Source organism: Tachyglossus aculeatus, chromosome X5 (genome assembly GCF_015852505.1).
Source record: "Tachyglossus aculeatus isolate mTacAcu1 chromosome X5, mTacAcu1.pri, whole genome shotgun sequence".
Classification (NCBI taxonomy): domain Eukaryota; kingdom Metazoa; phylum Chordata; class Mammalia; order Monotremata; family Tachyglossidae; genus Tachyglossus; species Tachyglossus aculeatus.
In genome coordinates, this window is record NC_052097.1 from 8020625 (window position 1) to 8035690 (window position 15066).

The 15066-nt window shown below is 40.4% G+C and overlaps 1 protein-coding gene across 3 annotated transcripts in view; it reads left to right on the forward strand.

Moving 5' to 3' along the window:
* PRDM5 (PR/SET domain 5) overlaps positions 1 to 15066 on the forward strand; it is a 144582-nt gene that overhangs the window by 48110 nt on the left and 81406 nt on the right. For 2 of the 3 annotated variants that reach the window (XR_005456519.1, XM_038769297.1), the window contains exons 4-6: positions 9926 to 10103; positions 12188 to 12365; positions 14914 to 15006. Coding sequence is in view for 2 of the 3 variants with exons in the window: in XM_038769297.1 (XP_038625225.1) it covers positions 9926 to 10103; positions 12188 to 12365; positions 14914 to 15006 (449 nt within the window). In the remaining variant the exon portion in view is untranslated. The remainder of the gene's footprint in view (positions 1 to 9925; positions 10104 to 12187; positions 12366 to 14913; positions 15007 to 15066) is intronic. The other variant, XM_038769298.1, reaches the window with a different exon arrangement.

The following is a 15066-nucleotide window of genomic DNA, read 5'->3' on the forward strand; positions in this document are numbered from 1 at the left end:
GTAAAATCAGAAAAAATTAGGCTAGGGAGTTTCATAGGGCATATGACCCAACCCACTGACACTACAGAATTCGCAAAACTCTTTTAACTGATCCTGTCAGATAAGTGTAAAATCTGTGTATTTTCTCCTCTCTACTATTTTTTTCATTTTTATCAATTCCCCTAGCCTCTTCAAGCAAGATGTTTTGGTACAGAGCCAAAAATGTTGCCCAAACATTTTTCCCCATTCTTCAAACTAAATATCCTTTCCTGCACATTGAGCCTGTTGATCATTTTGTGTGCTGGGTAAAAAAAAATGCTTTGGAAAAAAAAATTAAGCCTACATTTTCTTAGAGGTTCCAATATTTGTTGTCTTGTTTTCAACCCTCTGAAAAGAGGAGTTGCAACTAGTGTTCGTTCTGAGTTTCTTGGCATAGCTGAACACGGCAAGGTTGAGCTCAGGTACAGATAGTTTAGTTTTTCTACGGGTTTGGGATATAGGACACAGAAATTTGATTGACATCTGCTGCTTAGGGGTGCTATTGAAGCTTCAGGTCTCTTAGCCCCTGCTTCCTCTTCAAAAAAAAAAAAGGAAGGTTGCAAAACTTTGAAACATGTATGTTTGTTTTTCTACTCAGGATGTAGTGTCCTGTGTTATGGGACACTATCTCTAAAGATCACCCCCCCAAAAAAGGTCCTGTTAAAATTAGGGTATTACATTTCAAGTTAAGTACTATGGGCAGTTGGTTAGTCCTTTTGAATTTAAAAGTGGGCTAATCTCTTATCTGGTAAGGATTTACAATTGAGATAACTTCCCTTTTGATCTTGCTATTTTTTTCTCTTTGGATAATTTCTTTCTTTGTGGGGTCTTCATACCCCCAACACTACCAGAACCCTTTTACACCACCAGTCCCTCTAGTTTGATCTTTATTACAGTCCTTTCTCTTCTTTTCCCCTATCCAAAGCTGCTTTGTCTCAGCGACAAGATAGCCAAAAGCCACATCCAGGAAAAAAAAATATTTTTAGATTTATATTTTACTTATCCATTCAGTGCATTCTGATATTTTTTTCAGATATTCTGTCTTGATGCATTTGTAATGCTTCCTCTTTTATCCTTATTCTTCCCCCTGCTTTCATTATCTGAAAATCTTTGTTCCCTCCCCCTTTATTCAGTCAATGATATTTACTGAGCATTTTCTTTGCGCAGAACACTGTACAGATAAGCCCTTTGAGGGCAAGGAGTCCAAGTCTGTCTACTCTTGTACTTTCTAAATACGTAGTGGAGTGCCTAGCTCTCAGTGGGTACTCAATAAATACAATTGTTTGATTTATTGAAAAGAGTCTCTCAATCAAACAGTTGGCTGCCTCATTGGTAAGCTTTATCTTGGGAACCAAATCTATGGAAAGGAAATTGGCCTTAATTGGCTTTAAGTCGTTGCTTTTGTGTCACTGAGGTCAGGTGTACTCAACTCAAGTTTCCTGAGATAAATTTTGAGGTGGCACTAATCAAACAATCCATCTTAGTTATTGAGTGTTTTCTGTGTGCAGACCATTGTACTAAGTGCTTGGGAGAGTACAACGTAATGGAGTTGGTAGACCTGTTCCCTGTCCACAAGGAGCTCACAGTCTCGAGGGGGAGACAGATATTAATATAAATAAATAAATTACAGATATGTGTAAGTGCTGTGGGGCCGAAGGTGGAGAGAATAAAGTGTACACATCCAAGTTCAAGGGTGATGAAGAAAGGAGAGGGATTAGGTGAAATGAGAGTGAATAAGAACGGGGAGGGAGTTCCAGGCCTGAGGCAGGCGGTGCATGTGTAGGGAATTTATCACACTCCCCCCCTCAAAAAAAAAATACTTTTGTGTGCATAGAGCACAGTTTAGTTGTTTAACCAACTTGCTCTGTGCAAATTTGAGTCAAATTGATTTTTCCACTGGAAACCTTTCAGAAAATATGACTAGTCTGTTAGCTCCTATGTTGATGAAGCCACTTTAATCCAAATCAATTTGTTAACACAGAACTAATTAATACTTGTTAATTACATCAGCAAGAGTTGTTTCATCACTGCATCCTGGGAGATCAATAAAAGCAATCAAGCAGGGAAAGCTTGAAATTACACTATAAATTCTTCCAACACTAAATGTAATATATCCAGAACTACTCCACTAATATGGGTTCTCAGAAAAAACAAGAGAAGATAATTGATAGGTCATGCAGTGTGGTGTGGTGGAAAGAACATGGGTTCTAATCCAGGTTCTGCCACTTGCCTGCTGAGTTACCTTGATCAAGTCACTTATTTTCTCTATGCCTCAGTTACCTCATCTGGGGATTAAGACCCTGAACCCAAGGTGGGATATGGACTATGTCCATCCTGATTATCTTGTATCTACCCAGGCACTGTCTGTCTGGCACTTAACAAATACTACACACACACACACACACACACACACACACACACACACACACACACACACACACACACACACGTATGTGGACAATATTCTCCTTGTGTGCAGGGAACAGGTCTACCAACTCTGGTATATTGTATTCTTCCAAGTGCTTAGTACAGTGATCTGCATAAAGAAGGTCCTTGATAAATACAATTGATTGACTGATAAACTGATGTTTTGGTCCTTTTTAATCATCAGATATCTGCTCAGTCTCTTTTGAGCCTTAAACTCATGGACTTGTGTTTTGGATTCCATTTGTTTATTAATTGCTCCCTATTGGTCTTTCAAGTGTGGAAGTTTGTTCTATTTATTTTACAGTCATTTTGTTGAATTAACATTGAGGGATTCAAAGTTTGGACCAACCACAAACGTCACAATGGTCTAATTGAGCAGATTCATCCTCACTATATATATATATATATATAATGGCAAAGTAGCACATTAAAGAGCTTAGCAAAGCACCTGGGGTTTGATTATCATATGTAGAAATAAAATGATTATTTGTAGAGGAATCCTATTTGAATATTTGAAATGAAATTTAGAAGTAAATTTTATATTTAAATGGTATTTTGTACATTTGTTTTGAAATTTGTCCTCAATTAAAAATTTGCCAACAATTCAATAATTTTAAAACATTGCAAGATTTCAGTAATTAGTACTATTTTTTGGCTGATGAAAATCATGCTGCCATAACTAAGTTAATGGTATTTATGTATTGTTTGACCTCCGCTAGAGCATAATTTTTTAGCTAGTAAAAATGACCAACAACCTAATTGTTTGGACTTTGTGTTGTATTCACTGATATAATAATGGTGGTATTTGTTAAGCGCTTACTATGTGTCAAGCACTGTTCTAAACACTGGGTGGGGATACAAGGTGATCAAGGTTGTCCCACATGGGGCTCACAGACTTCATCCCCATTTTACAGATGAGGGAATTGAGGCCCAGAGAAGTTAAATGACTTGCCCAAGGTCACACAGCTGACAAGCGGTGGAGCTGGGATTCGGACCCATGACCTCTGACTCCCAAGCCCGTGCTCTTTCCACTGAGCCACGCTGCTTCTCTATGGCTCTGTCAGAAATGTTTTAAAATGAATATATCTGTCTTTGTGTGTACACTCCAAATATGATTCGAACCATTTTGTAAAACCCAAGTAAGACATTTTAGCTGTAATTTAAAATTATTTAACACTAAGACAAGCAATGTGGCCTAGGAGAAAAAGTATGGGACTGGATTTCAGACCTGGGTTCTAATCGAGGCTCTGTCTCATGTCTGCTGTATGATCTTGGGCAAGTCACTTAACTTCTCTGTGCTTTGTATTTTTGCATCTGTAAAATGGGGGTTCAATACCTGTTCTCCCTCCTACTTAGACTGTGAGCCCTATGTGGGACAGGGACTATGTCCAATTTAATACTAATAGTTGTTACTATTATTGTTATGGTTCTTAATAAGCACTTCTATGTGCCAAGCACTGTTCTTAGCACTGAGGTAGATACAGGTTAATCAGGTTGGACACAATCTCTGCCCCACATTAATTCCCATTTTACAGATGAGGTAACTGAGGCCCAGAGAAGTTAAGTGACTTGCCCAAGGTCACACAGCAAATATGTGGCAGAACCAGGATTAGAACCCAGGTCCTTCTGACTCCCAGGCCTGTGCTTTCTCCATTAAGCCACACTGCTTCTCTGATTAATTTCTATCTACAAGTTAATACAGTGCTTGGCACATAGTAAGTGCCTAACAATGCCACAGTTATTGTTATTCTCCTAAATGTCAAATACGGTAATCCATTTCACCTAATTAATCTTAATTCTTAAAACTTAATGAATTTGTCAGTCCATCATTGCTTCAATTTTTCAGTTGTAAAGAAATCTCCTTTTCTCCTTTGTTTTTTCAACTTAAGTAATCATCAATGACCTTGATATAGTGGTGCTGTAATAATAGCTGCCTCCATGCTGATTAATTAAATGGACCCACCCCCATTAGATTGTAAACTTCTCAAGGAGAGGCATCATGACTTTTACGCCTGTATTTTCGTCAAATAGGTAGTGCTGTGCACACTGTATGTGCTCAGAAATAAATATCGTTGATGATCTTCTCTTGACGTTTGGTAGTGTGGGTCATAGGTGACGCTGTGAAATGGATAGTGAAACTGAACAGGGTTTCTCTGGTAAGTCTAGATCACAGCCAGGTGTGTGGTTGGTTATTACTGAAGCTTTGTTAGACCATTAGCTTGGAATGACATTTGATACCTTAATAATAATAATACGTTGAACTTGTGTTTTCATTTTCCAAAGCACCATCACATCACTTTCACATTACTTGTCTCATTTTGAATTCACAACGTCCCCAAGAGGGAGGAAGAAGCAGGTATTATTATCACTATTTTACATATCCCACAGGAAACACTGACCTTGAGTTGAGTTTTCTTCCTCTTGGTCTGGCCGAGCATCACTGAATAGCAGACTGCCTAGGTAGCAGTATTCCATTACATACAGAATTTAGCTCTTGTGTTTCCTCTGAAAATCTTTGACAGCGCATAGAATGTCTCAGTGAAACATTAGTCTTCCTTTTTCTTTTCAGTTCATAGACCTGTACTATTTACAAAGCTTGTAATAATCATCTGTATGTTTTCCAGTGTAAATGCCTTCAGGACAATCAGTCAATCAGTCGTATTTACTGAATACTTACTATGTGTAGAGCATTGTTCCAAGTGCTTGGAAGAGTATAGTATTCCAGAGTTGACATGTTCCCTGCCCACAATGAGCTTACAGTCTAGAGGGGAGGCAGACATTAAAATAAATTACAGATATTTATATAAATGCCGTGGAGCTGAGGATGGGACGAATAAAGCGTACAAATCCAAGGGCAAGTGTGACCCAGAAGGGAGCTTGAATAGGGGAAATGAGGGGTTCGTAGGGGAAGGCCCCTTAAAAAAGATGTGATTAGGCCCTTGTGACATCTGAACTCTCAACTCCTGATTTATCAAGCCAGTCATTAGGATCTAGCATCTTCTGGGTAATTTTCAAATTTTTGATGAGATTTTGAGGCTTAATGAGTGAAGGGGCAGTGTATTCTGATACCAACTCTCAATCAATCAATGGTATTTATTGAGCGCATACTATGTGCAGAACACTGTACTAAGCATTTGGGAGTATGCAATATAACAAGAGTTGGTAGACGTGTTCCCTGCCCACAACAAGTTCTCTTATTGCATCCTCCAACTGAGTAGAACTGGATCTTTTTGCTCTTCTCAGGTGGCGAGGAAATGGTCAGACAAGGCTCCTAAAAGTAATACCATTACTGGCCAAAGTGTTTGGAGTAAGTAATGTCTCGCAGTCAAATTCGCTTAGTTCGGGTCAGAGCTCAGGTCTGGCGATGGTGTCAAATAAGTTTGAAAGGCTTAAGCATATAGTTATAGGTCTTGGTGTTGCTCCCTGCACTGATGGTACATCTGTCATGCTGTGATGATCTTGTCCAGTTGTGCTGCATTCTGCTGGAAAGCACATTGCGATTCAGCATGGGTAATGTTCGCAGAGAATAGTGGCAAAGATTGTGCTAGCAGTGGAGAGCAGATAATAGAATCTTTTGCAGTTTTTTTCTCTCTCTCTCTCACTTTCATCTTCAAGATGGTGACTTTGAGGCTTACTTTGAAAATCTGCTTGTTTGCTATAGAAATAACCCCGGGTCTGTGTGGTTTACTGTAGTGTAGTCTTGATTTCCTGAGTTGTGGCCATTCCAAAGGCCATGTCTTCCTGTTTTGGCTGACTTCTAGAGGCTTCGTCTTTGATGGTCGAAGGCATGTTTGAAATGTTGTTGACCTCTCCACAGGATTCCCTCCTTAGCTGGGTTGAGGGGGTAATCCACCCTCATTCTTCAGATGTGCCGTACTAACGAGGCCAGTTAACTTCTTTAGAGTTGTGAAAAAGTCCTAGCTATAGTGACAGCATAGGATTAAAAATGAGGGCTCTGAAGCCAAAGTCTACCCATATTCACCACATGTCTAGGCTCAGGGTAGGTCATGAAGGCCTTTTTCTTCTTCAATCAGTTATCCCAAGTGATTTATTTTTAGCTTAGATGTTGGCAAATTAAATCTCAACAAAGCACAGAGTGCAGGAGGATAAGGAAGGGATCAGTGGACAGGAGTGATGTGATGATAGCTATCTAATCTGTGCCATGAAATATATATCTAGGAGGAATGCATGTAATTATGTTTCTTTTTACAATCTCTCCCTGTTGTAAGGAGCAAAAATGTGATTGGACCCTGAAGGCTGTTGCTCTTCCATTAAGTTTATTGAATCAAATAGTTTAATCGATGTGTTAGAAGTGCTGGTTTTATTACAAAGTTACCGAAGCAATAGACATCTTGTACCTTGGATAGACAATGTAAATTCATCCTCTCATGTTACAAAATTAAAAATCATTATCTTGTTCTTGTGGTTTGTCATGAAATATGTGGCTAGAGCTGTTATAAAAGAGGCTCAATTAACTTTCATGGATGTTAATCAGATAAGTATGGAGATTTATGACAGTGTTTGGAAGTCTTCATTAGGTAAACACAATTCCCTTTGTTTCCTTGAGTATTACCCAAGGCACTTGGCTTGCATAGAGAAGGAGATGCAGTCTAGTATGGAGGCTGACAGTCAACTGTTTTTATTACTACTTTTTTTTACAAGCTTGTTTGAACAAACATTGTCAAACACAGAGAAGTTTATTCATGCATCTTAATCACTTGGTGTTCTTTTTGGATGCTCCTGGAAGAGTTTTTTGTTTTTTCTTTAATGACAAGTAGTTGGGCTCTCTTCTCAACTAGGAGCAGAACATATATTCCCTGGCCCAAATCCATCCCACATGTTTTGGTTAGGGTTTAGTTTCAGATGGCCTAGGTGTTTCTCTTGAGCTCTGTACAACTTACACAGGAGTTTGTTGATGTTGCCAACCTCTTCTGCCCCACTTATTTTTAGATTTAGAGCCTATTTGGAGGCTGTGGAGCTAATCTAATTCTCACTTGAGTATTTTTTCCCAGGGCTTAGTACAGTGCTTTATACTGGACTTCACTGAGGCTTGTTCCACTAGATTGTAAACTCCTGCAGAGTTGGGATCATGTCTACCAACTCCATTGCATTGCATTCTCCTGAGGGCTTAGTACAGTGCTCTGCACCCAGTAAGCACTCAATAAATACTATTGATTGATTGAAATAGCAAGTGAGGCTGTTTACTGTTTAATAATAATATGATGGATTTTGTTAAATCGCTTAATATATGCCAGACACTGTACGAAGCACTGGGGTGGATGTGAGCAAATTGAGTTGGACACAGATTAGGTTACTGAGGCAGAGAGAAGTGAAATAATTTGCCCATGGTCACACAGCAGATAAATGGTGGAGCCGGCATTAAAACCCATGACCTTTTAACTCCCAGGCCCATGCTCTATCCACTATGCCATGCTGCTTCTCCATAAAAATGAGGATCAAAATCAGCTACCTAACATTTTTGACTATTTAGTGGAAGATAGATTAGCAAGGGAAGCTGCTGCCTCGTGAGAGCCGTGTGGAAGCTGGCGGCAAAGAGGAGTCAGGGCCTTGTGGAGTGGGCAGATTTTCATTCCATGATAGCTCCCAGTTGGCCGAGCATCTTCTACGGCTGCGTGGGGCTGGGACCTCATGGTGGTTGCATTTGGGCTGGGCCTGGGGCCCTTTTATTCCTAAAATTCCCCCACCCCCATGAAAAGCATCTGCATGAAAAGCATCCCAGCCCACATGCTCCTCTCCTCTGCTGCTAGCCTTCTCACTGTGCCTTGTTGTAGCCTATCCCGCCATAAACCCCCGGCCCACGTCCTCCCTCTGGCCTGGAATGCCCTCCCTCCGCAAATCTGCCAAGCTAGCTCTCTTCCTCCCTTCAAAGCCCTACTCAGAGCTCACCTCCTCCAGGAGGCCTTCCTAGACTGAGCCCCCTCCTTCCTCTCCCCTTCCTCCCCCTCCCCATCCCTCCCACCCTACCTCCTTCCCCTCCCCACAGCACCTGTATATGTGTTTGTGCAGATTTATTACTCTATTTTACTTGTACATATTTACTATTCTATTTATCTTATTTTGTTAGTATGTTTTGTTTTGTTGTCTGTCTCCCCCTTCTAGACTGTGAGCCCGCTATTGGCTAGGGACCGTCTCTATATGTTACCAACTTGTACTTCCCAAGCGCTTAGTACAGTGCTCTGCACACAGTAAGCGCTCAATAAATATGATTGAATGAATGAATGAACTCTCTCCAGGGAACAAGTGATCATGGCTGAACCAGATTCCCAAATCAGAAATGATCAAAATCGGGATTTAATCAGTAACACAAATGGGAAAAGATCACAACAGTCTGTAGTGAAGTCAAGGTTTGCCAGATAATATTTAAAAATCACTGGAGTTAAAGACTGTCAGATAAAGGCTGCGTATTTGACTAATGGGTCAAACGTCATGTGTTAGGAGGCTTCATGAGAAAGCGGTGAAATAGAGTTTTGCCTAATATAACTCCCAAATTTTTACCTCAGGTAGCGTTTAGGGAAAGAATTACATTTACCACATAAAGATCTCTTCTGGCCAGGCCTCAGAGAAGCAGGTTGGCAACCCCTCATAGCCAACAGGAAGCTCCCAGCTGTCTGACTCCACTTTCTTGTGCCTTCAGGAGTGTTTGGCTCTTCCCTTTAGGGAGTGTAACTTTCCTAATATTGGCCAAGAACCAGCCTCCCCCCAGAATGCTCCAAGTAGTTCTGGAAGGTTCTGTCAGACCTGTGACCTTGCTGCCTAACACTTCACACACAGTAGGCCCTTAATTACTAGAACTACTATGTAGAGTTCATAGAAATTCTCAAAGAAGAGTTTTTTTCTATTCTCGAGGCTCTTAATGTAACTTCCCCCAAAGTTTTGTACCTCTCTGGGTTTTACCAATCTGTACAGGCCTGTGGGCTTTAGGCCTTTGGGCTTTAGGGCATGTAACCAGCTTTGAAAGGGTTAAGCTGTCATTCAGCCCTGGTCACAGTTGCCAGGTGGAACAGAAACTGGCCTTCCTGAGGCTAGTGAAGAAGTGCTCAGTATTGAAAGGTTTCTGTCAGGGGAGTTGACAACCAAATTACGGTGATCAGACTCGACCTCCAACTGGCCTGGTTATTTTCTGCCCAAGTCTGTGTCTCACACCATTTACACCAAGAGCCACTGGGGCCTCACTCGGTGGTTCTTACCCAAAAGAAAGTCGTTAGTAATGAAATTAAGACTTTTCCTGGGAATGAGTCTTCTCTGTTCCTTTGAGAATTGTTAGGAGCACTGGGTCTTTTTATTTCATACTGGTCTTGCTTCTTCCGCCTTGACTCTGAGTCTTTGGTTCAGCATGCCATTGGAAGAGGTACTTCAAAGGGGAATGTTCCTGTTTGAGTGGGAACCAAAGGGGAATGTGTGACGAAGTTAACCCACCTAATAAACCTTTCCTAAGTACTTTCACTTTCCTTGCCTTTAGGAAGGAGAAAACATTTTCTATCTAGCAGTTGAGGATATAGAGACGGATACAGAGCTTCTGATTGGCTACTTGGACAGTGACATGGAGGAAGAAGAGGAGGAGGAGGAGGAAGAAATCATAGTGACCAAGGAAGATGAGGATAATACTACTAAAGACCCTCCACTAACTGGGGAAAAAGGTACCAATTTGATGATGTACGAAAACAATATTAAATTGTATGATGACCTAAAACCCAGGTGAAGAGACAAGCATCCTTTGTAGTACATTGCTGATGAAGTAGGGGAGAAATAGGAATCATGTGTGTTGTTGAGTTTATATGGTGAGGATCCGTAATGAGGTTTATGAGTTTTGTGAGGTGATGAGTTCGTATGACACATTGTAAATTCCTGTTGTGTTTTGCAATTTGATCTCTCCAGAAATCAAACTAAAAAATTCAGGATTTAGAGGACCCCATATTTACTATTATATTCTAAAAAGATTTTGCTTCCTTATCTTATAACAGTCCCATTCTCTGTGCTGGACTGTCACCTAGTATAACCTTTTGACTTAACTGTATCATTGGAAGAGGAAGTGAAGAACCTCCCACCTTGTCTGCCTTCTTTTTCTAAGCATTCATAGATGGGAACGGATGCCCTGCTTTATTACAGCATGGGTCTTGTGCGTTATTTAGGAAAAAAAAATGAGATGTTCCCTTTAGACTGTAAGCTGGTTGCGGGCAGGGAATGTGTCTACCAACTCTGTTATATTGTTGTATTGTACTCTCCTAAGCACTTAGTACTTAGCACTTGGTGTTACTCTGTACACCAGTAAGCGCTCAATAAATATGACTGATTCCTTTTAAGACTGACTTCTCTCAGCAGAAAAGAATTTCACATGTATTTGTTTAGAAAAACTTAAATTTGTTCACAATGACCCTTGACAATTTTGAATTTTTGTGGTTGTTGATTTAGAGAATAAACTGAATAAACAAAGACTTAAAAATCAACATGGATGCATCATTATAAATAGTATACAATCTGTTAAAGATTTAAGAAGTATTACTGAATACTAGTTTTTGTGAAGGCTTCAATGGCCCATACCAATTCAGAAATGTTGTTATAAATTATAAAATGTCAAATTTTTTTTCAAGTCCAGTTTTTTTAGATGATCTTGCAGCAGAATATGTGGGAATTCAGGTTGTACCCCTGAATCCTCCCCTTATCCTCTCCCAGATCTCTGATTCAGTGATCAGAAAATGATAATTCAGCTTCCATTTATGAATTTTAGTTTTCATGTTATCAAATTGGGATTATTGAGTTACTACTATACTTGCCACTTTTTTAGAGGAAAATAGGATTGTTTTGCCTCTGACTTTTCAGTTTGGTTTCTCTATTTTAGGGTTCTCGGTATCGGGATGAGGAATGGGATTTCCTGGGGAGATAAGGAGAGCAGTGTCATTCTAGAGAACTGTTTTGTGGGGACCTTTCAGCGCATCTATCCTAACAGTTGTTCTACTCATATTCTAGCTGCAGACCCTACCCACCTATCCTTAATCACCTCTTTCTCTAATTCCACCTCATAAGTGATGCATTCCATGCTGTTAGCATTTTTTTTTTTTGCCCATGTGAACAAAGGGATTATGGCAATCTGATTCATCTGTCTTCAAGATCCCCTACCACAGACGGCTGAAGTGGAGGATAGGAGAACTTTGGAGGGAAAGTTTGAGCATTCCTAATTCTGTGTTGTCACTGTTTATTTTCCTCTTTTGAATGAGCAGACTCTGCTCAAAATATTTTGTCCCCGGAAATAGAAAAAAGCCCAATAAAAGGGAATAAATAAGGCAAGGAGCCATTCAAGTATTACTATACCTGACTTAATAAATTCATATTTCATAGTGGTCTGTGTGCTTTATGATGGGTGAGATTGTTATCCAGGCTGACAGTATTACCTTAGAGGTGTAACACTTTTTAGTTCAGTAGGATTCTTTCCCAAATGTAGCCAAAAGCAAATTGAAGGGGATCTGTTTGGAGCAACTCATCGAAAGAGTTTAATTGCTCAGATGTTATAAGTGGATTTCATGTTTTTGATGTTTTCAATGGAATCGTTCAAGTGCATCTGAGAACTAGATTGGGCATTTCCATAATCTGCGTGGAGAATTTGGTTTGAGGGAATGTATAAATTCTTCCAGTTTCTAAAAAGCATGAAATCTAATGTTTAAAATGAGAGAAGAGCTTTCCAGAAAGTTACCAATTTTTTAAACCTTTATGCATTTTTTTATTTCAGCAGATTCCGTTAGCACCAAACAGGACTATGCATGTCCTCTCTGCGAATCAAGTTTTCGCAGCCAAGAAATTCTTTCGGAGCACCTGCAGACACTACACCAGAAGCCCAGTGAAGAGAAGGAATTTGAGTGCAGGAACTGTGGGAAGAAATTCCCAGTGAAGCAGGCGTTGCAAAGGCAGTGCGTATATTGTTCACAAGTGCCCTTAAGCCCTTTAACTAATAATTTATTTAACTTAGTTCATTTTAGTTCTTGACCTTACAACTCCTATGTCCATGTGTGTAAGTGGGGATTGTAGCAGTGATGCGCTGGAAATGCATTTAAGCAAATTAACTTTAGTTTGCAAAAATTCCCTTGGAACTATCACTGCACTATTGCCCTGCACACAGTAAGTGCTCCATAAATACCACTGATTGGTGGATCTAGCTGGTCTGATTCAGATAATATTAAGAGAATTTGACGGTGGAACTTTTTCTCACAACCCAGCACCATAGAGCTCAAGGCTTAGGAGAGACAAGTGCAGGGATGGAGTTTTGCAATCCCTGCAATTGACTCTTTTGAGTCTGATGAACAGATGCCATTCTTGGATCCCTGTAGCCTAGGCGACCCCTAACCACCGACCTTTGCTGCCCACCCACCTGGGCTTTGAGGCCTGTGTTCGTGCTGCCCAGAATAGCAGATGGGTAGGAAAGCAGAACTGGGGAGGGAGCAGTGAAAATGGTAACTGCCCCTCATCTGAATGTGCTCACTTCAGGATTTTGGGGGTAGGTTTGAGGCAGAATCCATTATTCATACCTTTAAACAACCCAGACCTTTTCTGCCTGGTGGAATCCCAGCTAATATTAAGTTGGCACTTGACGTTAGGTTGGTTCACAAATGTGATCGTGGAGAAATTCTCAAAAAATGAACCTACCCATGTAAGGCAGGTTTCATTGCTTTTCAGCTTATCGTTAGCAGGCATTTGAACTCTGTAATGTTCTGAGCGCAGAGTCTAAAGCCTTTAACTTCTGGACTTCTGGTAGATCTCTCTTCTGCTTACTGACTTGCCAGAAAAATCTTTTCATTTTTGTTGTAATTTCTCAGAGTTCATAAACTTATCTGAAATCCTAGATCAGGGTCGATTGGGTATTATTTTGAGGTCCCTTGGAAGATAACAGATTAGGCCCAAATTGCTTCCAGCTTTCACCTCTCTGGAATCAGGGTATATGTGGAGGAAAAGTTGGGCAGGCTGATTGGTGAATATACTTTTTCTTTTATTGAAGTTGTGGAGGAAAACCCCAAAATGCAAGCTTAAAAGAGAGAAATACATAAAATGCTTCCACATAAATCAGTTTTATTTGAGTACCTTTTAAGTGCACCCTACTAATCATTAGAAGGGTACAGTGGAGTTAGTAGACATGGTCCAGTCTTCAAGGAGCTTACAATCCAGCAAGAAAGACAGACACTAGTAAAATTTTCAGATGGGAGGTAGAGTAGAAATCAATAATGCCAAGGATAATGGGTTTCAGGAGTAGAGAGGATGGTGGTGGTAATTTGGTGAAGGGGAGGATTTGTAAGGAAAGAAAGGAGTTCAGTTTTGGGCATATTCAGTTTAAGTTACTCCCAGAACACCCATTAGAGTGTTCCAGAGGCAGGAGGAGATGCTAAGATTGCAGAAAGGGAGGATTATGTTAGGACTAGTGAGTAGCTTTGGGAGTCATCTTCATAGAGATAAGCAGCGTGACCCTAGGGGATAGAGCATAGGCTTGGGAGTCAGAAGGACCTGGGTTCTAATCCTGACTCTGCCACTTGTCTGCAGTGTCCTGACTCCGCCACTTGTCTGCAATGTGACCTTAGACAAGTCTCTTAACTTCTATTTGCCTCAGTTACCTTATCTGTAAAATGGGGATTAAGACTGTGAGCCCCATGTAGGACAGGGACTCTTCTCCAACCTGATTGGCTTGTATCCATCCCAGTGCTTAGTACAGTCCCTGGCACACAGTAAGCACTTAACAAATACCACAATTATTATTATTGTAGATGTGGTAAATGAAGCCATGGGAGTGGATGAGCTCTCTAAGGGAGTTGAGGGTAGATTGAGAAAAGAGAATTTAGAGCTTAATGTGACACTGATAGGGGTGGGAACCAGGTGAACCAGGAGAGAACTATGTCATTAAATCAGGGTTTGCCAGTGAAGGGTCTGGCCCTCAATGCCAAAACAGCCAAGAGGTCAAGGAAGCTTGGGATACAGTAGAGACTGTTAGATCTGGCAAGGAGGAGGGCTTATTGTATGAAGTGTATTATTATTTCTTTTGGCCTTAGAAAAACACCCAATAACACTGAGTTGAAATTACATGCCACATGTTTTATGAATTCTAAAAAACAGAATAGCGATGCTGCCTGTAGCCTTAGCAATATGACACTCAGACTATTAAACCTAGAATAGCAAAAGAGTCCCTTTTTGTAACTGTTGGACTCGGAATTTATGGGTACTATCCAAGTATACTTCTCCATCTATTAAAAATGGATATGACCTGCCCAACTTTACATCGTTACTGACTGGAGCCTTGGCATTGTCTCTAGTATTTTCCAAATTTTGTTCTTAAGATGCTCTCTCTTTTCTAAAAGGCTGATAGTCCAAGGGTGAGAAAGCAGAGGTCCGAGTTGGATCTTACACCAGTCTAATTTTCAAATAAATTGCCCTTATGACCTGCTGCATTTTGTTCTTCTTTCTCATCTTTTCCTCCAGTGTCCTTCAATGCACAGAGAACATCAACCCTGGGGAATCTTCGAGAAGCTATCAGTGTTCCGTTTGCAATTCTACGTTCAGCTCTGAATCAAGGTGTTGTGTCTGAGTGTTTGGATCCCAGTTATATCATCAATCGTATTTATTGAGCGCTTA